The sequence below is a fragment of the Elephas maximus genome, chromosome 20 (genome assembly GCF_024166365.1).
Source record: "Elephas maximus indicus isolate mEleMax1 chromosome 20, mEleMax1 primary haplotype, whole genome shotgun sequence".
Taxonomy (NCBI): domain Eukaryota; kingdom Metazoa; phylum Chordata; class Mammalia; order Proboscidea; family Elephantidae; genus Elephas; species Elephas maximus.
Window position 1 is genome coordinate 34,782,474 of NC_064838.1, and position 23,665 is coordinate 34,806,138.

Below are 23,665 nucleotides of genomic sequence, written 5' to 3' on the forward strand. Positions count from 1 at the left end.
GGTGGGTAGGTAGGCACGCTGAAGTGTTTCATACTCCCCGATGAAACTCTGGGACGTATATTTACAGGAGGTGTTAGAGAAAGCTTTAAGAGGTGGCCTTGGAGCTGAGCTTTCAAAAAGAGGTTTTCTCCAGATGGCTAAAGGGGTCCCTTGGAGGGGAGGACAAAGTAATGTTCTTAAAGGGAGGAGGGGCTAGAGGTGGGGGCAGCTTGGAAGCTGTCACCTCCTTTGTGACATTACCTCTGTGACCTCCCCTTCCACCTTGCAGAGTTAGGTGTGTCCTCCTGGCCACATGACTCTGTTCTGGCTTTGCAGTGTTCATATTAAGGGTGCTCACAGCGAAGCTGGATGCCCACTAGGGTTATGGCAGCTGGTTACTCAACCATCCCCACAGGACGGCATTGCCCGGGTGAGCTGGCCAGAACCCTCATTTGTCACAGATCCACCTCTCAGTGTCCAGAGCCCCTAAAACCAGATTTGTGGACTGAGTGGTTACTGATCACCCTGTCCTCTCCTGAGGGCATGCCTTGTGGGAAGCCCAGTCATCAGCCAAATGGGGTTGGGAAGGCGGATCTCAGTGGTTGGAGTCATCTCTCCAGCAAGGTGGGAGACCCAACCCCACATAGGAACAGATCTGCCCAGTGACTGACAATGCAGTTTCTTGGACCAGGTTTCTCTGGCTCCCTAGACTGCTTGAACGGGCGCTGGTAGAGCTTACCCCTCAGACTGTCTGTTTGGTACTTCCATGATCAAACAACATAGCCTAGTGTTAAAGGATGGGGCTTTAGCGTCAGACGTGGGTTCTGATGATGGCTCTGCTGTGTGATATGTGGCAAATTAACATCTCAGAGCCTTAAGTTTACTTAGTCTTGGCTTGAGATCTGTACGATCTATGAGATTTCTTCCTCAGTTGATTCAAACGATGATCCAGTTTTCTATTTCTAAGGTTTTTGGGGGGAGGACCAGAGGGGAGGAATCTGCACTTTATCAGTGTTGCTCTCTATACTGCCTTGGCTCTCAGATCTATTCCCAACGGCCTTACCCTAGCCCCATGTGCCAGACCCTGCAGAGCCTGTTTCTTCTGCCTGGAATGCTATTCTGCCCTTCTTCCCCTGGTGGACTTACTTGTATTCTGCAGGCTTCGTCTTAAACGTCACCTCTTCAGAGACGACATCCTTGACCACCTGACCCAAAGTGTGTCCCCTTCCTGATTTCAGCTCATTGCTTGTTTGTGGCCACTATCATACCTGCAACTGTTTTATTCGTTTGCTTGCTTTTTGCTTGTTTACCCCCACTGGGCTGAAAGCTCCATGAGGTCAGGGACCTGTCTTGTTCTGCGGGTCCCCAGCGCCTAGACCAGAGCCTACCACGCGATCCTCTATAAATATGTGGAGTAGCCCAACCCCCAGGGCCTTTGGCACCCTGGAGGCGCTCGGTAAGGAACCATGACACTGATAAGTAGCAGCTCAGTGCTCTGCGCTTCCACGTTCATTGTCTCGCTCATCAGGGAACTGGGGCAGTTGAGATCCGGCGCCCGACTCCCGGGGCCCACAGCCGCCCGGGAACGGAACCCGCCTCTCTCTTCTGATTGTGCACCGGGAATGGTTTCCAAGGCGACAGCAAACAGAGGGCGGGGCCTCGGAACGGAGGGCCCAGCTGGGGCCTGGGCAGGAACCTCCCTAAAGAGGCGGCGGTGCGCAAGCGGTGGCGGGCGCAGGGGCTCTGGGAGGGCGCGCGCGGCGAGGGGCGCATGCAGGGCCCCGGCGCCGCGCTGCTCTTGGCCGGGGGTCAGCTGGGGTCTGTGCGCCCGGGCTCTGCCTCCTGGTACCGCCAGGAGGGCGGCCCCGTGTGCAGCTGGTCGCAGAAGCCGCAGCCGCCTGAGCAGCGCACCGGTTCCCCCGCCCCGTGGCCCTGGGCACACCATTCCGAGTTCCGGCTGCCTGGGACGCTGCCATGCCCCGGACCCGCCTCCGCCGGTCCCGACGGGGCCAGCGTAGGCGGCCAAGGCCAGGCCGGCAGCCCCGCCTTTGCGCTCCGTCTGGACTGCGCCTTCCCAACGCTCGCCCGCAGCGCCCAAGCCAAGGGCGCCGCGGATCCCCACCCCCTCGGGCCCACGCACACCCCGGCTCTGGATGATCCCCAACCGCAGGAAGGTGAGGCCCAGAGGGGCCCGCCCTCCGGGAGGCAACAGGGGATGCTGGCCCATGGTGGTTGCAAGGATGAGAAGACGATGGGGTGGGAGGAATGGGAGTCGGGAGGAGAGTGCCAGAGGGTGGGCGGATGAAGGGTGGAGAAAGAGGGGAGGTGTGGGCATCGGCTGGGAGAGGCCTAAGCTAAGCCCCCAGCCGCCCCCTCCCCGTCTTTCTGCAGGTTCGTTCGTCCTCTGGCGAGGATTCTCCAAGGCATCTCACCACATGGGCCGACTCAGAAATGCCAAGATCCACGTGGAGAGAGCTGTCAAGGTCGGAGGGGGCTGAAGAGGTCCAGAAAGGGCCCTGGGTTTGACTAAGCCTGCGTTACTGCGCTATTTTCTTCTGTCCTTTAAAAACAAACGAACCAAAAAAAAAAAAAAAAAAAAAAAACCCAGACCCCACACCAATCTTCAACTACTTCCCCATATTTTATTCCACCTTCACAGCCAAACCTCTTGGCAGAATTGTCTACACTCACAATTCTACTTCTTTACCTGGGATTCACTCCTTCTCAGCTCATTCCACTCTGGTTCCCTGCCCCTTCCCCTCTCCCACTGAACGCCACGCTAACCAAGGTTACCCAGTGACCTCCAAGGAGCCCAATCCAGAAGCTCCTTTTCTGTCCTGATCTCAGATGGCCACTCGGTATCATTCCACGCTGACCACCCCGCCCTCTCCGCTGGCTGACTGCAGACTCCTGGTTTTCGTTTCTCCCTCCCTGGCTGCTGCTTTTTTGTGGTTTCCTGGGTCCTTGCCCATGCCTCTCCTTTACAAGTTCCTCTCTCCTCTTGCCCCAGTCCAGTAGCATGGGGACTCTCCCTCACCTCCGCCCCCGAATGTCCTTTCCAGCCCAGCCTTTGCTCTGAACTCCATACCCACACACTCCAGACTCCTCCTTGACATCACCTGGAGAACTCACAGGCATTTCCAACTCCTGTCCCAAACCACATTCTCTGTTTTCCTGTCCAAATACATCCTCCCCCCTAGTCTCTGTCTTCCCCATCTCCCAGTTGCTCAGGCCAGAAATATCTTTCTGTTCCCTCATCCCACACTAATTCCATTGGTAAAACCAGTCATCTCGACCTCCAACACAAACCTCCATCACTTTCTCCCCGTCTTCACTTAGCCTTCTAACCTCCCGTCCTTGTCCCCTCCATCTGTTCTCCATACAGCAGCAAGCCAAACTTATAGTGATTATCAGGCACACAATCATGTCACTCCCTCTCTTACCTTTGTTGCATCATGCTACTTTTAGTATAATACCTTAAGTCCGTTCCAAGGCCTACAGGGCCTGCCACAGTCTAGCCATTGCCTACCACATTTTCCATATTCTATTCTTTCTGGTCTCCTTTTAGCTCCTTCAGTTCATTACAACCTCAGGGCCTTTGCATGTGCTATTCCCGCTGCCTGAACTGTCATTTCCCCAGCTCTGCATGTTTATGTCTCCTTTTCAACCTTCCCTGACCATGTGTTTCTAAGTAGTTTCTCTGGGTGCCTGTTAAATATTCAGTTTCTGGAGCCAGCCTACTCTTCGACTTAACTGCTGTGTGGCCATGGGCAAGCTTCTCGACCTCTCTGTGCCTCTGTTTCATTACCAGTAAGATGAGGATAATAGTACCTATTAAAATGCATATTATTAGTAGTAGTAATGTATATAAGTGCTTAACACATAGTAGGTGCTCAGTAAATATTAGCTATTGGCGTTATTATTACTATACACATTTATTTATTTATGCTTGTTTAGTCTGCTCTTCTGGAATATAAAAATGTTCTGAGGGTAGAGACCATGACTGTCTGGCTCACCATTATATCCCCTATGCCTGGCACTTAGGCAATGTTTATTGAACAAGTATCCTTTTCTCACCTTATAGCAGAAGAAAATCTTTATGATCCAAGGCTGCTACCCAGTGATCCGGTGCCTCTTGCGCCAGAGGGGCTGGGTGGAGAAGAAGATGGCCCATCACACAGGTACCACCACCCTGCCACCACCCCAGAAGGATCTGGATAGCTCAGTGATGTGTGATAGTGACACCACCGAGGATGGTGAGCATGTCCCTCCCATTCCCCAGTTGCCCCTCCTGCATCCCCTTCCCTCGGTGGCTCCCATGGTGCCAGGGCTGAGGCCCTGGTACGGGCATATGGGTCAAGGACTGGGGCCTCATCAGGCCTAAGCTTTGCATCCTCAGAGGATGAAGATGAAGATGAGGAGTTCCAGCCACCACAGCTTTTTGACTTCAATGGTTTACTGGAATTTGATGACCTGGATGGGACCCATGCTCTGATGGTAAGGGTCTTGGGGGCCAAGATGAAGCAGGGAGTGACAGGAGGTTTCCAGGTTAGAGAGAGAGTGCTGGCATCTAGCTGGGTGACCTCAGACAAGTTCTTGTCCTTCTCTGGGCCTCAGCTTCCCCATCCACTGTAAAAACAGATGGCTTCCCTGAGGGCTAGATGGGCCAGCAGAGTTGGGGAGACGAAGCGGGGCTCAGACAAGGCTAGCCTGGGATTCAGAATTCTGCTAAGTTGCATCAGAAGCCAGCATAGCCTCTAATCCCCCTTCCAAATATAACCCCACAATTCATTCCCTTGCATTGCCCTTGGCAAGTGAAGGCTAGATGGAAGGAAGGGCTAAAAGAGCTCGGGAAGAGGCTGACAGGACAGTGTAGAGGATATGCATGCTGAGATGAGGACACTTGGGTTTAAATCTTGGCACCACCGCTTTCTAAGTTGGACTATAAAAAATGTCAGGAAAGGTTGAAAGCTGGCAATTTCACATGGCTCAACCTACTAATAGCTTGTGAGCCCTTGCAAGCCCTTCCATTTACCCTCCCTGTGCCTCAGTTTTTCATCTGTGGAATGGGGATAACAAAAGCACCTACCTCCTGGGGTTGTGGTGTGAATTGAGACACGCAAAGTGCTTAGAACAGGGCCTGGCATATGGTGTTATTGATTATTAATCATCCTACCTCCCAGGGTTGTAGGGAGGGTGGAGAGGCAGGGTCTGAGAGATGGTGTTTGTCACATGCTGTGTGCCCGTCAGCTTGGAATTGCTGTCCTGGGCAAGTCCCTAATGTCCACGGGCCAGAATAGGGTGCAGTGCACAGTGGTACAGCTCGGTCATTGCTTAGGGGCACTCAGTCAAGGGAGGCTGAAAGCCAGCCTGCTCTCTGCTCCCCCAGTGTGTGCCCTGGAAGAAGAGCTATCTTTTCCTACTATATGCAAAGATGGCATGGGTGTTGGAGGCCACCTTGGAACCCTACCCTCCTTCCTGTTCACCTGCCTGCTCAGCTGGGCAGGGAGAAGCCCCCTCAGGCCTTGTGCTGCTCACACCAGCCTCCTCTGTCTCCACCCCCACTCCCCAGTCCCGCATGGTTCGGAATGAGACCCCCTACTTCATCTGGACCACTCGTCGCGATGTGCTGGACTGTCGCCTTCTCTCCAAGGATCAAATGGTCAACCACTACGCTCGGGCCGGCTCCTTCACCACAAAGGTGGGCCCCACAGGGGGAGCAGGCAAGGCAGCCTCCCACCCGCCTATCACTGGGCTAGCATCCCTGATCCCTGCTCCTCTTGTCTGGAGAAGAATTCTTCGGAGAGGAGAAGGTGTATCATCCAGCAGGATTTAAAGTCAGGCTTGCGTTCAAACCCAACCCCAGGCACAGTGCCTGGTATGTGCAGACATAATGGATAAAATAGGCTTTAGAACTCAAACTGGAAACAGAAGAAACATCAAATCCAATGACTGTGAGCAAGAGGGCCCTTACCCCTTAAGCAGGAAATGGATCTGGCTGATGGATACATTCTTATCTTACCTGGGTTTATTAACAAATGACTTCACCTCTCTGAGCCTGTTTCCTCATCTTTAGATGGGGATAACAGTAAGACCTACCTCCCAGGGTTGTAGCAAGGTTGAGGGGCTTTATAATTGGGCCCTGCTATTCTTTTATTGGTGTGGGCTGGCAAGGATGCCTAGAAGAGGCAGGTCTTTATGAATGTGGAAGGGTGGGCAGGAGGGATGTGGGGCACTCGTGCTAGAGGACAAACATATGAGGATGGAGATGAGCAAAGCAGGCACAGCAAGTGGGGAGAGGCTCTGAGAATGTGCAGGCAGAGTCTCCCTGAGCTGTCCATGTAGGTGCTGAGTGTGGCAGAATCCCTTGGAGGCTGTCTGGGCAAGTCCCACCCTGCCCCCTCAGCGGCTAACTCCATAGGTGGGTCTATGTCTCAATCTCCGGAATTTGCCCTGGTTTGATGAGGCTGATGCTGACTCCTTCTTCCCACGCTGCTACCGCCTGGGGGCTGAAGATGACAAACGAGCCTTCATAGGTAAGGAGACCTCCAGCCCCATACCTGGATCCTTCAGGCTGCAGGGACAGAGCTAAAGCCCTGGCTCAGGTTGAGAAGAATGGGCCTTTTCTCATGCCCTCCTGTACCCCCAGCAGATTTTCCTCTCCATCTCTGATCCTTACCTTTTCCTAATGTGCCCTCCCTTTATGAGTCTCCTAGCTTGGTCAGCCCAGAGCTCCACAAGAGGTTAGACAGATATGTATTAGAGCAGGTTCTAAAAAACTTGGTCGGTTGGTGGAGTTTGGAATCCAGAATAGATTCCAGGCCTATTCAAGTTCTATTGGCTAGATCAGGTTCCAAATCTAGACAAGGCTCTAGACTTCGGGTTTCTAAGGTAGGGTCATTTCCAAGCCTAGATATGTTCTAAATTAAGGCCAAAATTTGGGTCCAGACTAGATAATAGGTTTAAAATAGACTCCAAATCTTAAATAGGTTTTGGACCAAGATCTGGTTTTGAGGGCATAGTAAGTATCAAAAGTGGATCGGAACAGAAGAGAGAAATTAGGCAAGAGGTTCAGGCCAGATTCTCAAGGCAGAATGTGAGCCAAGTGAGGTCAGATTCTAGGGCTGGTTCTACAACTGAAATAGGAGCCAGGTTCTAATCAAGGTTCTAGAGTCAGAAAAGGTAGAGTCAGGTTCCAGATCCAAAATGGGGCAGATCATGATCAGGTTCCGGAACCAGAACAGGCCTCGAGCTTAGGGACTGAGCAGGGTATCCCCTGCCCCGGGAGCAGAGGACTTCTGGCTGACAGCTGCTCGCAACGTTCTCAAACTGGTGGTGAAGTCCGAGTGGAAGCCATACTCTATCCAGGAAGAAGAGGGAGAGGCCCCAGGTAAGTATTATGGATTCCTTCACTCCCCACTCGTTTTTCTTCCCACCCACCCACCCACCCACTCATCCATTTATTCATCCACCTGCCCACCTATCCATCCACAGATCCATGTACCATCCACATCCATCTACCCATCCACCACTTCCACCAACCCATCCATAAACCTATCCCCCATCCATCCTTCCATCCATTTGTCTGTCTATTCACTCATCAATCCATTTACTCATCCATCTCCCCACCTGTCCACGCACTGTTGACCTACCCACTCACCCACCTTTCTTTCTTCAGCTGCATACGTCCCATCCATCTGTTGACTCTGCCACCTTCCTATCCTTCTACAGATCCATCTACCCATCTGTCCACCTACTTTTTCATTCTTCTATCCACCACCTATCTATCCTCCAGTCCATCTACTCCTCCATTCTCTTAACCCACCCACCCACCTGTCTTCCTATCCATTTGTTAATTGGTCCACTGCCTCATTCACCCTCCCATGGGCCTAGCATGTAGCCAAGCACTCTAGAGAGGACGCACTAAGAAGCCATGGTCCACCCCTGCCCATGGGGAGCTCAGTTCTCTGAGGAGGAGGAAGCAGTCAACCTGGGCAATTTACTCATGGCCTGAGGACCTTTTGTGACTGAAAATCAGGAACACCTGGAAGTAGCAGGGGACAGGGATACAGAGGAAGCCTCATTGCATGTTGGCCCAACTCATTGCTTGCTATTTCTGGACTTAGCTCCTACCTCAAAGCCCCCAGTCCTGAAATCCCAGGGTCCCATTAGTTAGGGATTCAGGAAAGTATGGGGCAGTTCTGCTGGAGGTGGAAAGTACTTGCCTTCTCTGCAGGGAGACCTCTCCCATGCTGTCTCCTGAGTGTGTGCTCCCCATATAAGGAAGACTCTTGCATATCAAGATCAGGGGCACGAGAGCCTCAGGTATGAACTGGAGACCCTGTGCTTAAGCTCCCATGGTGTTGGGCCCAGGCGCAGGTCAGGCTCCAGGGCCCAGAGGGCCTCTGTTGTGCATCAGGAGTTTAGGAGCCTGGTAGATGTTCAGGGTGAGTCAGGACCACAGCTTTTCAGGTGTATGTCGGGGTTTTATGTGTGCATCTGAGGTGTCAGTTTCTAGTGTATCATGCTCAGGTGTGTGTCAGGACTTGTACAGTGTGTCAGAATTCTAGGTGTGTGTCAGGGCCTCAGGTGTGGTAGTATTTCACATGTAGTTTAGCACCTTAGTGGCTTAAGGATTATAGATATGTTTCAGGCTTCTGGGGGTGGCTCCAGATTTCTGGTATGTGGTAGAATGTCAGGGGTGGGTATGAACTTAAGAAGTCATGTCAGATTGGGGAGAGGGATTCATGTATATCTGGGCTTCATTTAGGCTAAGGCTCCCAGGTGCATTTTAAGGTGACCTTAGGCATGTCAGAGGTCCCAGCGGCAGAGGGGCTGAAGGTGTGTCCTGGGGCTATAGGTGGCATAGAGGCCTTGGGGACATTTCGGATAAAGCTGCAAATGAGTGACAAGTCCTGGGATAGTGAGGCTGAGGGTGAGCACTAGAGTCTCAGGTGAATTTAAAGCAAGGCCTCAGGTGAGTGACAGGTCCCAGGGCAATAGGGGATATAGGTATATGCTCGGTCTCAGGTATACTCAGGACGAAGCATCAGGTAAGGGACAAGTCCTGGGGAGTAGGGGATATAGGCATGTACTGGGCCTCAGATGTATTTAGGGTGAGACCTCAGATAAATAACAGGCCTCGGGTTAGTGGGGGCCAGGGCATGTGTCAGGTTACCTGCCGTGCATGTGGTGTAGTGACAGGTCTCTCCCTATCTCTGCAGGAGGCAAGCAGCACAAGAAACAGGAGAAAAAGCCAGTGACAGTGTCCCCAGAGTTTGTGGACGAGGCTCTGTGTGCATGTGAGGAGCACCTTAGCAACCTGGCCCACATGGACATTGACAAGGATCTGGAGGCCCCACTGTACCTCAGTCCTGAGGGCTGGTCCCTCTTCCTCCAGCGCTACTACCAAGTGGTCCAGTGAGTATCCCTGCAGCCAGGGCTGTGGACATGGGTCTTCCATGTTCTGACTTGATACTTAGGCACAGACCTTTTCTCTGTCCAGTATAGCCCCTACCTCTTCCCCAAGCCTCTCCTTTTGCTCACCCTGCTACTCTTCTGCTCAAGAACCTTCAAGAGCTCCCACTGCCTTCATGATTGGGTTCAAACCACTCTTCCTGGTTCTTGGCAGAGTGTAGTCATCAAGATCATGGTTCAAGTCCTGGCTTTGTGACTTCCAAGCTCTGTGACCTTGCGAACATCTCTCATCTTTTTGAGCTTTACTTTTCTCAATATAAAATAGACTTGAAAATAATATCTACCTCCAAGGTAGGATTAGACAGGAAAACCTGTGTTATGTGCTCAAAACAGACTCATAGTGACTCACAAAATAGAAATCTACTAAGTCACTTAGATTTTATCCTGGAGACTAGTGTTTCTGAAAATGTGTTGCACAGGATGATAGCTCTACAGGTTATAAATGGATTTTACGAACAAAGAGCTTTTGTGGTCAATCAAGTTTGGAAAACATTGGGTTAAACAAAGTTGAACAGGTGTCCCCAATGCAGGACTTCTCCGAACCTTGAATATGTAATCAGTGGAGTAAACCTCCAAGAGAGGTAGAGTGTGTAGTATATCCTGTACTTATGTGGCCCCAGTCCTGCCCTCTGAGCATCCTGAGGGTTAGGGCTTTCAGAACACATGTTGGGAAAAGGTTCTTGAGCAGGAGGAGGGAGGATCAAGAGATGAGACTGGTGCTGTCTCAGGGAGGTTAACTTTAGTAGAGGTGTATGGGAGGGATTGGAGAGGCAGGGAGAATATTTAGCGGGCATTTCCTGGGCACCTCCTATGTGCTGAGCATTGTGCTAGACTCCAGAAACAAGGTGAAGTCCTTGCTCTAGGAAACCACTCAACCTCTCGAAAACAGGGATTACATAAAATATTGCATCACATAACAGTTATATACCGTGTTGAGTTGCTTAGTGCAGATCATTAAGAACATGTTATTGTTGTTAGCTGCTGTCAAGTCGGCCCCTGACTCATGGTGACCCTGTGTACAATGGAACAAAACACTGCCCGGTCCTGCACCATCCCCATGATCAGTTGTGGATTGGACCATTGAATCCCATAAGGTTTTCATTGCTTGACTTTCGCAAGTAGATCGCTGGACCTTTCTTCCTAGTTCATCTTAGTTAGTGTGGAAACTCCACTGAAACCTGCTCAGCGTCCTAGCAATGCACAAGCCTCCACTGACAGATGGCTGGAGGCTGTGTATGAGATGGATTGGCCAGGAATCAAAACCGGGTCTCCCACATGGAAGGGTAGAATGCTACCACTGAAACATCACTGCCCCAATTAAGAAAGTAGCATTGATTATTTCATTCAATATTTACAGCTATGCTTCTCAGATTTTTTGTTTGTAATTTAATAATTCATGCCTCGTCAGCCAGGCTTCTGTCATGCTTGACTTTCCGCAAAAACACTGGTTGTTTTTTTCTTTTTGCTAAATATAAAATCATATTGTCATTATTGAATATACTTTTTCAAATGACACATGCTTCTGCTGCCTGCATTTGACACTTCTCTGGGCCGAATCATAGATTTACTAAGCAGCTGCTTTATGCTACCGGCCATGGGAAAAGTTTCCATCAGAGTCAGGACTTAGCATGAGTATTCCCAGGAGGCTTTGCCAGGCCCCTCCACCTGACTGCTGCCTGTTCCTGGCACTGTTACAGAGGCTGATGCCTCCTCATTAAGAGAGTGGTCAGCAGTGCTCCATGGCTGGAGACAGTCCAAGGGGCTAAGATGTTAAAGACAGGTTAGCACATAGGAAGGAGGCTTTCTTCCTATTGAGTCGGAAGAAGAGTATTTTGTGCCTTGATTAGTTCTGAACAGGTCCTTCTTGGTCCATGAGCCCCCATTTGTATAGTCTAGTTGCTGAGACGACCCCCTGCCAACAATTCATTCATTTAACAACCACTTAGGGAGCGTGTGTTAAAGTGCCAGGTACGGTGCTAAGTGATGAGAATACAAGAGAGAACAACAACAAACGTCCCTATTCTTGTAGCACTTACATTCTCATGAGGGGAGACGGACAATAAACAAATAACCATATGTGCCAGGTGGGAATACGTGACGGGAAGAGAAATGAAGCAAGGAGATGTATGAGACAGATGTGCTTAGGATTGGATGAGGAAGGCACACGCTTATCAACCAATGTTAGGTCTAGATTAGGAGGGGAGTGGGCCCAAAACGCACCTCTGGGTAGAGGACCCAGGCAGAACTAAGTTTGAATTGTGGCTCAGCCACTGAACTCAGTGTGTGGCCTTGGCCAAGTCCCTTAATTCTCCAGGCTTCAGCTTACACTTCTTTAAAATGAAATCCTCTAAATGAAGGTCCCTGGGTGGCATAAACGGTTTGTGCTTGGCTACTAAGGTTGAAGGTTCGAGTCCACTCAGAGGTGCCTTGGAAGAAAGGCCTGGTGATCTAAAATTCCAATAAATCACCCACTGAAAACCCTACAGAGCTCAGTTCTACTTTGTAACACATGGAGTTGCCATGAGCTTGAATAGACTCGACAACCACTGGTTTTTGAAATGGGACCACTGAGAGGCTTAGCGATCATATATGTCACTCCCTTGGTGCAATGCCTGGCATAGTGGTGCACCATCAGTAGGAGCTGCCATGCTTATATTCTGCCAAAGGCAGTTTTAATCAAATGGGAAGGGAGGTGGTGGAAGGTGGAATGTTGCAGTGGGAGGGGGTGCAGTAAGTGGAATTTTCCCATCCTCTCCCATCCAAGCAGCCTGGGACGGAGCCCTGGGCAAGTCAGGGTTTGGGGCCAGCTTGAGGGCTGGGACAGAGATTTAGGAGCAGCCTGTCCAGATCTCTGGGGAGAAGACACGACCAAAGAAGGTTGGACCATGGCCGGGGGGGGGGGTGGCTTATGTCTCCCCTTGCCCTGTCCACCCACCTGCCCCCCAGGCCTGGGTCTGCCCAAGTCCCCCCATCTCCCCACAGTGAGGGGGCAGAGCTCAAGCACCTTGACACTCAGGTCCAGCGCTGCGAGGACATCCTACAGCAGCTGCGGACCGTGGTACCCCAGATCGACATGGAAGGGGATCGCAACATCTGGATCGTGAAGCCAGGAGCCAAGTCGCGTGGACGAGGTAGGGGTCAGCCGCTGCTTCGTGTACCCACACCCCGCAGCCTGCCTCCCCCACCAGAGGCCAGGGAGGTGAATAGTGCAGGCTCTGGAGACAAACTGCTTGGGTTTGAATCCCAGCTCTGCTACTAATATGCCATGTGACCTTGAGCAAGTTATATCACCTCTCTGAACCTGAGTTTCCTCCTCTGTGAAATGGGGTAAGTACATCTAAATGAGAAAGTATGTTTTCAGTTCAGCACAGTGCCTGGCACAGAGTAAGCACCCCACAAACACTGGTGGCTGTAATGATGATGCCATCTCCTCACCTGCTTTCAGAGTTTGGGTTCATGCCTTAGAAGTCTGGTGATGCTCAGGTATGACTCGTGCAGGTCCTTGTCATCTAAGGGCTTACAGATTTGATCAGTGCATCCACGTGAGGTATGCACAGGAGTTAAGGACATGGACGCTGGAAGCCAGACTGCTGGGGTTCAAACCCAAGCTCTGCCTCCTGGTCTTGGTAAGACTTCAGGCAAGTTAGTTAACCTCTTCTGTGCTTCATTTTTCATCTTTGGTAAAATGGAGCCAGTAATACCTGCCTGAGAGGCTTAAATGAGCTAAGATATGTAGAGTACTTAGATCCTGTGCCTTTACATAGTAACTGCTATATATTTGTGGGCTATGATTATTAGCTGTTACCCTGGCTGCTCAAGCAAGTATGAAGGAAATTTGAAAAGGGGAGCCGGGGGCATTAGCCCAGCCTTATAAAGACTGGTTTAGGATTCCTGAGAGACAGAAAACATACTTTGGGCACCAGATTCCTTTAAATCCTGCCCCTGGAAGAGTCTATGCATGTCCCAGTGGAGCTGCCTCAGCTCCAGACTCTGGAGAAACTCTTCTTACAGACATTACTTCAAAACCAGCAGCAGGCTCTCTTTTTTTCTACCTTAGAAAGAGCTGGGTTGTTTTTTTCCAGTTGTAAAAACGGTATGTGTTCATTGTAAAGGAAAATCAGATGATACAGAAAAGTGGAAAGAAGAAAGTAAAAGCCCCCTCTTCTCCACCCCTCTTGCTCTCCTCCCCCCGGCCCCCAATTTCACTGAGCGATAACTACTATTAACCCTTTGGTGTGTTTCTTTCTACACGTTCTTCTGTGCATTTGGTATACATGTGTATGTGTGTGTATTTTAAATAAGAACATGCTTTTCCCATTTACTGTATCTTTCCATATCAGTTAGTATAACTCATTGCTTTTTTTGCACCTTTCTTTCTTTTCTCTTAGCAATAATCTTGGAGATCACTCCATTTCAGTACATCTAGATCTGCTTTGGAAACCCTGGTGGCATAGTGGTTAAGAGCTACGTCTGCTAACCAAAAGGTTGTCAGTTCAAATCCACCAGGTGCTCCTTGGAAACTCTATGGGGCAGTTCTGCTCTGTCATATAGGGTCGCTATGAGCCAGAATCAACTCGACGGCAGTGGGTTTCAGTTTAGATCTGCTTTATTTTTTCCCCTGTTTTTAGCTTATTATTATGGACACTTTCAAACATATACAGAAATAGAGAGAATAATACAATAAATCTCCATGTACCTATGACCAAATTTTAACATTTTCCTTCCAGTTAAAAAAATCTAGGTGATATTCATATAACCTGCAGTGAGCCGTTTTAAAGTGTAGAATTCAGTGGTCTTTAGTGCACTCCCACGGCTGTGCAACCACTCCCTCTCTGTAGTTTCAAAACTTTTCCATCACTCCAGAAGAACACCTATACTGGTGGGGTAGCCACTCCTCACTTCTCCCTCCCGCCACCTCCTGGCAACCACTAATCTGCTTGCTTTCTTGTAGATTTGCCTATTTTTCCTCCCCGTTTAAAAAATGTAATTGAAATGTATATATGCTATACTTCCTTGAAGAGGGCACATATTGTCAGTATATAGCTTAATGGATTCATACTCATGTAACCAGAGATAAAAATCAAAAAACAAAACATTACATACTTGGACCCTAGACATCCCCCCCATGACTCCTCCAATCTCTACCTCCCCCACAGTAGTAGCGACTATCCTGACTCATAATACCATAGATTAGGGTTGCCTATTTTATTACTTTTTAAACTTATTGTGGTAAAAAATACATGACACAGAATTTACCGTTTTAACTATTTTAAGTGTACAGTTCAGTGGTGTTAGTTACATTCACCATGTTGTGCAACCATCACCACTATTTATTTCTAAAAGTTTGTCATCACCCCACACCAAAATCCAGTACCCCTTCAGCAGCAGCTCTCATTCTGCCCTCCCCCCAGCCCTTGGTAACCACTAATGAACTTTGGTCTCTATACATTTGCCTGTTTCATTTAAGTGGGATCATATAATATTTGTCCTTTTGTATCTGACTTATTTCACTCAGTATGATGTTTTTAAGGTCCATCTATGTTGTACCCTGTGTCAGAATCCCATTTCTCTTTATGGCTGAATAATATTCCATTGATGGATATACCACAGTTGTGTATCTGTTCCCTCATTATTTTTTGCAGCTTTCATGGTCTAATCTTGTTGGATGTACTGTCATGCATTTACCTAATCCTCTTCTAATGGGCATTTAGATTTTCCCTAGATTTTTTACTTATTTATTTATTGCTATTATAAGCAACACTGTGATGAACATCTTGTGCAGATATCTCTGTGGCCTGTTTCATTGATTTCCTTGGGATAAATTACTAGAAATGAAATTGAACCACCTTAATTTTTTGTTACACAAAGCAGCATGTTCTTGGGAATCTTGGGGATCAGTCTGATCATTTGGAAAAGGATTTGGCACAAATTATTCTGTACCACTGGCAGGTGATCTGGCTGCTTCATGGGTCCAAACAATGAAGGAATGAGATTGATTTGTGTGTTTGCTTTGTAAAGTGGTTTTGCTATTTACCAACATCTCATGCCGTATAAGCATAAAAGAGATGAAATTAAAAATGAGATACCCTTTTCTACCTAGGAGACGGCAAAAAGAAAAAAAAAAACCTAATAATTGACAATATTGAGTAGGCTGTGGTGGTTAACAGACAACCTCATACATTCTTATTGGAAGTGAAAATTGATAGAACATCTTTGGAGGTCAATTTAATAATATAAAAATGAAAAAGGCACATACGTTTGGAGCCAGCAATTCTACTGTTAGAACCTGATCGTTCTACCGATACTGAATAATAACGGTGATATGAGTAAACAGTCACTGAATGCTTACCATGTACCAAGCCTATTCTAAATCCCTGACATGTACATAGTCCTATGAAACAGAGGCACACATAGACACTCACATGACCTGGGAGGATATCCACAAGGACTTGAAAGCAGCAGTTGGCTGCCACTGGGGAAGGAGACTTATTTTTTATTGTATATCCTTTCATACTGCCTGATTTTTGTTGTTGTTTATATTCTGTTAACTGCTGTGGGGGAGATTAATCAAAGTAATATATGCACATGATTAAAAAAACCTCAAGAGTAAATACTGTTTGAGTTTTTATCTGTGCATATATTCCTTTTCAATTAAACAAACTAGTTAGTTAAAAACTAAAATAAAATTCTTGGCAAGTTCTCCACTTTCCCAAAAGGAAGGGGTCTGATTGAGGGAGGCAGCCTTCTCTCCTTGACCCTATCCTTTTGTGGGGATAAGATCTTGTGGTGAGCAGACCATGGTCCTGGACCCTTCTTCCAGGCCTAGCCTGATCTCCTGACCCCTAACTTGAGGCTGCCCCTTTCCCCCTTAGGCATCATATGCATGGACCACCTGGAGGAGATGCTGAAACTGGTCAACTGCAACCCCATGATAATGAAAGACGGCAAATGGGTGGTGCAGAAGTACATTGAGCGGCCCCTGCTCATCTTTGGCACCAAGTTTGACCTGAGACAGTGGTTCCTGGTGACCGACTGGAACCCGCTTACTGTTTGGTTCTACCGTGATAGCTATATCCGCTTTTCAACGCAGCCCTTCTCCCTGAAGAACCTGGACAAGTGAGCCTCACCACTCACCTCCCATAAGTTCCTAGTCTAGGAAGGGAGGTGCCAGGCAAACAGGCAGTTATAGCACAGTGGAATCACACAGCACTGGGGCCCCAAATTCAGACTCTGCAGGCAGCCAGGCCAGGCATCCATCCATCCATCCAACTGTCCTTAAAGGCATCTGACAAATACTTATTGTGTACCATGTGCCATTCACTGTTCTAGGCACTTGGGATACCACAGTGACTTAGTAATGTCTGTATCAACTTGGCTAAACTACGGTTTCCAGTTGTTGGGCGAAACACTAGTCTAGTGTTATGGAGTAGTTATATGTGATTAAATCAGTTGGCCTTAAGCAAACAAATTACCTTCCATAATGCATCTAATGTAATCAATCAATCAGTTGAAAGGGGGGTTTCCCTAGGTAGGGTGTGTTCCGCCTGCAGATTATAAATAGATATTTTGGCAGAACTCTCTCTCTCTCTTTCACACACACACACACACACACACACACGCACGCACGCACATGGAAAGACAAATACCATGTAGGATCATCTAAAGGCCAAAGAACACCAAGGATCACTAACAGTCACCAGAAATAAGGAGAGAGGCTCACAGAACTGGTCAACATGGTCAAGACCCTGATTTGGACTTTTAGCCTCCAGAGCTGAGAGAAAATTCCTGTTCTTTAAAGCTACTCACTTGTGGTATTTCTGTTATGGCAGTTCCAGGTAATTAAAACAGGCAGTGAGCAAACCAAGATCCCAGCTCTCAAGCAGTTCACATTCTAGCAGGAAGAAACAGACAAGCAATGCACATAAGAAGTAAAATGATCTGATATGTTAAACGGTGATACATCTTATGAAGAAAAAGTAGAGTAGGGTAAAAGGAGGCAGCAGGAGAAGCACCAGAGGAGACAAGTTGCAGGGTTAAATTGGGAGGTGAGAAGATCCCTTGTTGAGGCCTAGGTACAAATTCCATGCCTGCAGTGTCCAAGCTGTGTGACTTTGATCAAGCAAAAGCTTATTTAAGCCTCAGTTGCCACAGCTGAAGAACAGAGGCAGAAATATGAACTCATAAGTATAGCTATCAATTATTGAGTGCTTCGTCTGTGACAGGTGCTGGGGACACCATGCATATCATCTCAGTCATTCTTCACACAAACCCTGTGAAGTGGGCACTATCATTACCTACATTTCACAGACGGGAAATGAGAACTCAGAGAGGTTAAATGACTTGCCTAAGATCAAATAAGTGGTGAAGATGAGACTTGAACACATTTTGATGACTTAAACCCACTGCCATCAAATCAATTCTGACTCACAGTGATCCTATAGGACAGAGTAGAACTTCCCCACAGGGTTTCCAAGGCTGTAAATCTTTATGGAAGCAGACCGCCTCATCTATCTCCCACAGAGTGGCTGGTGGGTTCAAACTACGAACCTTTCAGTTAGCAGCTGAGTGCTTTAACCACTGCACCACCAGGGCTCCTTTCTTGGTGACTACAGGCCTCTTACAACATCTTAGCTACCTGGTGCTGCTGCAACAAAAAATACCGAAGTGAGTGATTTAAAGAACAGAATTTATTGTCTCACAGTTTTGGAGGCTAGAAGTCCAAATCCCGCTCTAGGGGAGGGTCCTACCTTGTCCTTAGCCCCAGGAGTTCCTTGGCATTCTTTGGCACCTGTCTTCCCCCTGGGTGTGTCTCTGTGTCCCTTCTGCTTTTTATCACTCAGAAGTGATTAAGTTTAGGATGCACTGTGCTCTGGTATGACCTCATTAACATAATAAAAGAAAACCCCTGTTTCTAAACAGGATCACAATAGGTACAGGGGCTAGGACTTTAATACATATTTTAGGGGCCCTGGTGGTACAGTGGTTAAGCATTTGGCTGCTAACCAAAAGGTCAGCAGTTAGAATTCAATCCATAAGATCCACTTTCTTATCTTCCAGGCACTGGGAGGGTTAACTGAGTTGCACAAAGCACTTAACACTGCAGTTCCTGTAGTTAGCTTGTTCTGGCCCCAGAAAGGTGTCATGGGGCCCAGGGCCCTAAGCAGACCTAAGCTTGCCTTTTCCCCCTTAATCCTCCCTGCAGGGCTCCATCTCCAGCTTAGTGGTCAAGGGTGGCCCAGGGCTGGCTCCACGGCTTACCTGCCCTCCCTGAGTTTGGGTGGCAGAGGCACCATGGGCCAGTGTCTCAGCTTTCTGCTCTCTGCCCCAGCTCGGTGCACCTGTGCAACAACTCCATCCAGAAACATCTGCAGAACTCATGCCACCGGCATCCCCAGCTGCCCCCAGACAACATGTGGTCAAGCCAGAAATTCCAGGCCCACCTGCGGGAGATGGGGGCCCCGGAGGCCTGGTCCACCGTCATTGTGCCTGGCATGAAGGCTGCTGTGATCCATGCGCTGCAGACCTCCCAGGACACTGTGCAATGTCGGAAGGGCAGCTTCGAGCTCTACGGTGCAGACTTTGTGTTCGGGGAGGACTTCCAGCCCTGGCTGATTGAGATCAATGCCAGCCCCACCATGGCGCCCTCCACGGCGGTCACAGCTCGGCTCTGTGCTGGCGTGCAAGCCGACACCCTGCGTGTGGTCATCGACCGGCGGCAGGACCGCAACTGTGACACAGGAGCCTTTGAGCTCATCTACAAGCAGGTGAGGTGGCCGCGCCCAGATAGGACTCTGGTCTCACACTCCCCAAGGTATCGGCCCCCTCTTCCAGGCAGCCCCATAGTGAAGCACAAGGGCTCTGCAGTTTGGCCACAGTGACTTATTACAGCCACTTCGCTTCCCTGAACCTCAGTTTCTTCATCTGTAAAATGGAAACAATATTACTATCTTTTTCATGAGATTTGGGAGGATGAATTGAGTATTGTATGTGGATAATATTTTTAGAGAAGCAGTACAACCAGTTGCTGTCAAGTCGATTCCGGCTCATGGCAACCCCATGTACGTGTCAGAGTAGAACATGTGGGTTTGCAATGGCTGATTTTTGAGAAGTAGTTTGCCAGGCCTTTCTCCTGAGGCATTGCTGGGTGGACTCGAATTTCCAGCCTTTTATTTAGCAACTGAGCACATTAGGCATTTTTAACACTCAGGGACTCCAGAGATGCAGTACAGTGTGGTGTTAAGGGCATGGATTTTGGGACCTCTCTAGGTACAAATCCCCCTGCTCAGTAACTACAAGCAGTGTGACTTTGGACACGTTCCTGATGGGGCCTCAGTCTTCTCATTTGTAAAGTGGAAATAAGAGTAGTACTTACTCCGTAAGGCTATTGTGAGAATTGAATGAGTTGACATAATTAAAGCACTTTAGAACAGTGCCTGGCACAGAGTAAACGCCATACAAGGTGTAGCTATTGTTGTTACCTAATAAAGTTGTTAGGCGTTTCATGGCAAATGGCATTACATATATGTTGCCCAGGCAATTAATGCTAGCTGCTATTATTATTATTTTACTCATCTTGCAATTATTCCAAAAAAAAAAAAAAGTGAGTCCACTTATGGAATAGGATAAGATTTTTAAAAACTCAATCATAAAACCTATTTTAAGGGTTTCTGAGCTCTGTGGCAATAATTTCTTGTGGCAGTTTAATTAAGTTGCTTTGGCTTAGGATTCAGCTTCCCTCAAAGTTTGGCTACAGGGAGAGAACATGCTGATCACATGACCCAAGTGTCCTGGTCTTTGTCACAGACTGATCGTATTTTAAATTAATATGTTGGTTTCAAAAAATGCAAATGAGGAAATATATAAGGACAGGAAAATAATACAGAGCAAGGGGAAGGTAATGTTGCAGTGTACTGGTTCCCTCAATGCTGGTTCACAGGCTGGAATCGTCTGGGACGCTTTCTACAAGCGGGGATGCCAGGAGGGCTTACCTCTGGAGACTAAGCCATATATAGTGCCTGGCTTGGGGACAGACTACGCATCTACATTTGCCAACTTTCCTTGGTTGCCCCCAAATGTTTTTTGTGGCTGATTTTTTATTTTTGTTTTTTAAGCCAAAATCTAGTCAAGGTTCACGCCTTGCAATGGTTGCTTTGTCTCTTTAATCTCTTTTAATCTAGAACAGCTCTGCCACTTTTTCCCCCATAGCTTTGATCTTTTGAAGAGACCAGGCTAGTTGTTTTGTAGAACTGCCCCACATTCTGGGTTTATCTGATGGTTTCCTTGTAGTGGTGTCTAACTTGTTCTTCTGTCATCTCAATGTCCTGTAAACTAGAAGTTAGGTCAAAAAGCTTGATGAGGCTCAGGTTAAACACTTTTGGCAAGAATGCTTCAGAGTGGTGCTAGGTACCTCATACAGCATTACGGCATCACGAGGCAGGTACTGTCAGAGGGCCTCACAGTGGGTGATGCTAAGTCTGACCGTGGGTTTAAGGTAGTGGCTACCAGATCTCTCCATTGTTCTCTCCATTGTAAGCCACACCCTCTCCTTTGCAATTACCAATTCATTCGTAAGGGGATACTTTGACTATATACACATGACACATTTTTTTGTCATCCTTTTCACCTAATTGTTTTGATATCCAATGTTGATTCTTGCCTGTTTTATTAAGAGTTGTAAAATGGTAAATTTCTAATTCTATTCTTCCTTCTACATTTATCAGCTAAGATTCCTCTTTTTTAAGATAAGCTTTCCCTTATCATCTGGGGCTATTTAAGAACTCTGATATCTGTATTTTTTAGCAAGTTCCAAGTGATTCTAATACTTAGAGTTGAATCAGGGTCTTTTGATGACACAGAAATGCCTCAAACTAGCTCAAGGTTAAAGGAGGGTTGTTAGCAAGAGTAGGGACTCTTCTGGAGCACAGCTGCGGGAAGTATAGTGTGGGTTACTGGAAGCTCAGAACTGTAAGAGAGCTCCTCTCTTGGGCCTTTTTCTCTGCCTCCCTCTACTCTTTGCTCCTTCGTCCTCTCCCCAGACTGCTTTCTTTAAAGCCTTTAGTGTCTGCTCTCCCATAACTTGGATTCATGCAAGGCTCTAGACAGGCTCCAGGGCTCTCTTATCTGTCTGGGTGTCTTTACTCAACTTCTCCCTGCAGAGAATCTGATTGGCTCACCTCAGGAAGCTGTCCACAAGCAGGGGCCAGGGGAGTGGAACCCTGTGACAACCGGGTGGCAGCAGGGTGGAGGGTGCTAGTGGGGGCATGGCTAGAACTCGCCCCTTCTCTGGGTTACCAATCCCTGAGGCCCTCATTTGACAGCTGCAAGACCCTCTAGATTAAGATTCAGGCCTCCAGGGCCAGATCCCTTGGAAGACAGAGGTGGGCTTCCTGTTTCTCAGCTCAGAAACGTCTCCTGACCAGAGGCCCTGAGAAGTTAATTCCATCTGTGTCTGCCCTGGGTCCTGTCTGCGCGGGCCTCAATTCCTCTTCTTCCCCACAGCCTGCTGTGGAGGTGCCCCAGTATGTGGGTATCCGGCTCCTGGTAGAGGGCTCCACCATTAAGAAGCCCACAGCACACCGGCGGATGACGATCTGCCCGGCTCTCCCTCACCTGCTCACCCAGCAAGACTCTGGGGAAGGCAAGGACTCAGGGGCCCTCACCCACAGGTCAGCTTCTAGGAAAGTTGCTGGGGCCAGGAGCCTGGGGCACGTTGAGAAGCCAGACTCCACTGCCACCACCTCAGCCCGCGGAAAGGGGAAGAAAGGCAAGGCGAAAAGTGCCACAGCTCTGGTCTGCCCCAATCTCCGGAAGTGGGAACCCCCTGGCGTCAGGATGGGCTACATTTTCACCATGACCTTTGCTAGTGGGGACAGGCAACCCCACCCCTTGAACAGATTGCCACTGAGTCTGAAGAACCCCCAGGCCCTGGGTAAGACCACTGCCCCCAAACCCCCCAGGGTCCCAAGGCAATTCCTTCCTGCTCTCCAAGACCCTGCCAATGACCTTCATGTCTCCCACCCCCACCCAGGAACCACCCAGCAAGCAAGAATCACCTCCTAAGTATTTTTTTAAAATACACAACCAAGTGAGTCTTGTCCCCTTCAAAGCAGGCTCTTGCGAGGCAGTTATACTTATTTCCAAGAGACCAGGACTCAACCACAGGTTGCTGTCTCTCCAGAGCCCAAGCTCTTGCTGCTGCAGTATTCTGCCTTTGCCTTCATGCAAAGCAAAGTTGCCTCTGGAGGATAGGAACTAATATTTGTTCAGCACTTTATAGTTTACACTGGGTCACCACCTAATCAGCTCCTTTAGTCCTCACAACAACCTAGACAGGTAGGTGCTCTTATCCACATTTTCCAGCTGAGGAATCAGGAAGTTTAAGGAAGTTGCCCGAGGTTGCACAGCTCAGAAGGGGCAGAGCTGGGATGCATACCCAGGTCTGTTGGACTCCAAACCCTGTGTTCTTCCCAAGGCCTCTCTGGAGGTGGAACTGGGAGGGCTCCAGTTGCCCTGTCCTGCCCCCATTCCACCCTGCCCTCCGCTTTTACTTTGTGGGGCAGCTGGCCAGCCTTGGGCCCTCCTCAGGCCCGCCCTCATAGCCTCCCTTGTTTCCCACAGCCCCTTACCGTTTCCCCAGCCTCCACACCAAGGCTGTGCTGCCTTCTCCCCATGTATTCCGACCCCAGGGGCGGGGCCTCAGACTGCAGCACAAGCTGGTGGGCTCTCCGGCCCTGTCGACCACAGGCAAGGCCTTGATGACTCTACCTATGGCCAAGGTTTTCATTGTCCTCCCACCTAAGCCTGAGGTCAGGCCAGCACCCAGCAAGAGACCAAGCCAGGTGGGCCTCCAACTGTGATTTGCATGCTGGCAGGCAAGGCTGAGCACTGGGGTCGGGGCTGGAGGGCAAAGGCAGAGGGCAGCTCCTAGGCTGGCTGGAGCCCCAAGGGAAGGGCTTGTTTCCCTTGGAACTCCCTTCCCAGGCAGATTGCCTGATGTCTCTTCTCCCTCTCCCCTCCTTTCACACCGAGGCTGTTGTACCCCAGAGCTTTCGTGGCTTCCGTCCTGTAAGTGCCTTGTGGCCTCTGTCCCTGGAACTTGGAGCACTTCCTGTCACCCACAGGAATGTCAAGGCCAAAGGCGAGTTCAAGGACACATTCTACAACAAACCCATGACTGAAGCATGCCTCAAGAAGGGGCTGAGCCACCCAA

General features: G+C 48.9%; 1 protein-coding gene across 7 annotated transcripts; it reads left to right on the top strand.

Moving 5' to 3' along the window:
- The first annotated feature begins 1,596 nt into the window (after positions 1-1,596).
- Positions 1,597-23,662, top strand: TTLL3 (tubulin tyrosine ligase like 3). 7 transcript variants are annotated; one of them, XM_049862275.1, is made up of 14 exons: positions 1,597-2,153; positions 2,371-2,462; positions 4,064-4,235; positions 4,379-4,476; positions 5,552-5,680; positions 6,401-6,515; positions 7,271-7,369; positions 9,204-9,399; positions 12,403-12,587; positions 16,329-16,572; positions 18,785-19,220; positions 21,955-22,384; positions 23,074-23,294; positions 23,577-23,662. In XM_049862275.1, exons 1-14 carry the CDS (start codon positions 1,751-1,753, stop codon positions 23,631-23,633), a joined length of 2,877 nt encoding a protein of 958 aa, XP_049718232.1. In that variant the 5' UTR covers positions 1,597-1,750; the 3' UTR covers positions 23,634-23,662. The 7 variants fall into 7 exon arrangements, with proteins under 7 accessions (XP_049718232.1, XP_049718233.1, XP_049718234.1 ...); XM_049862276.1 differs by lacking the exon at positions 23,577-23,662 and having other exon boundaries at positions 1,599-2,153; positions 23,074-23,570; XM_049862277.1 differs by lacking the exon at positions 23,577-23,662 and having other exon boundaries at positions 1,601-2,153; positions 21,955-22,121; positions 23,074-23,570.
- Positions 23,663-23,665: the final 3 nt, after the last annotated feature.

Bases quoted from the DNA above. Each gene is read 5' to 3' on its own strand.
- TTLL3 (XM_049862275.1), top strand. From the start codon at position 1,751: ATGCAGGGCCCCGGCGCCGCGCTGCTCTTGGCCGGGGGTCAGCTGGGG. The intron at 5,681-6,400 runs GTGGGCCCCACA...CTAACTCCATAG, and splicing joins CCGGCTCCTTCACCACAAAG to GTGGGTCTATGTCTCAATCT. The intron at 19,221-21,954 runs GTGAGGTGGCCG...TCTTCCCCACAG, and splicing joins TTGAGCTCATCTACAAGCAG to CCTGCTGTGGAGGTGCCCCA.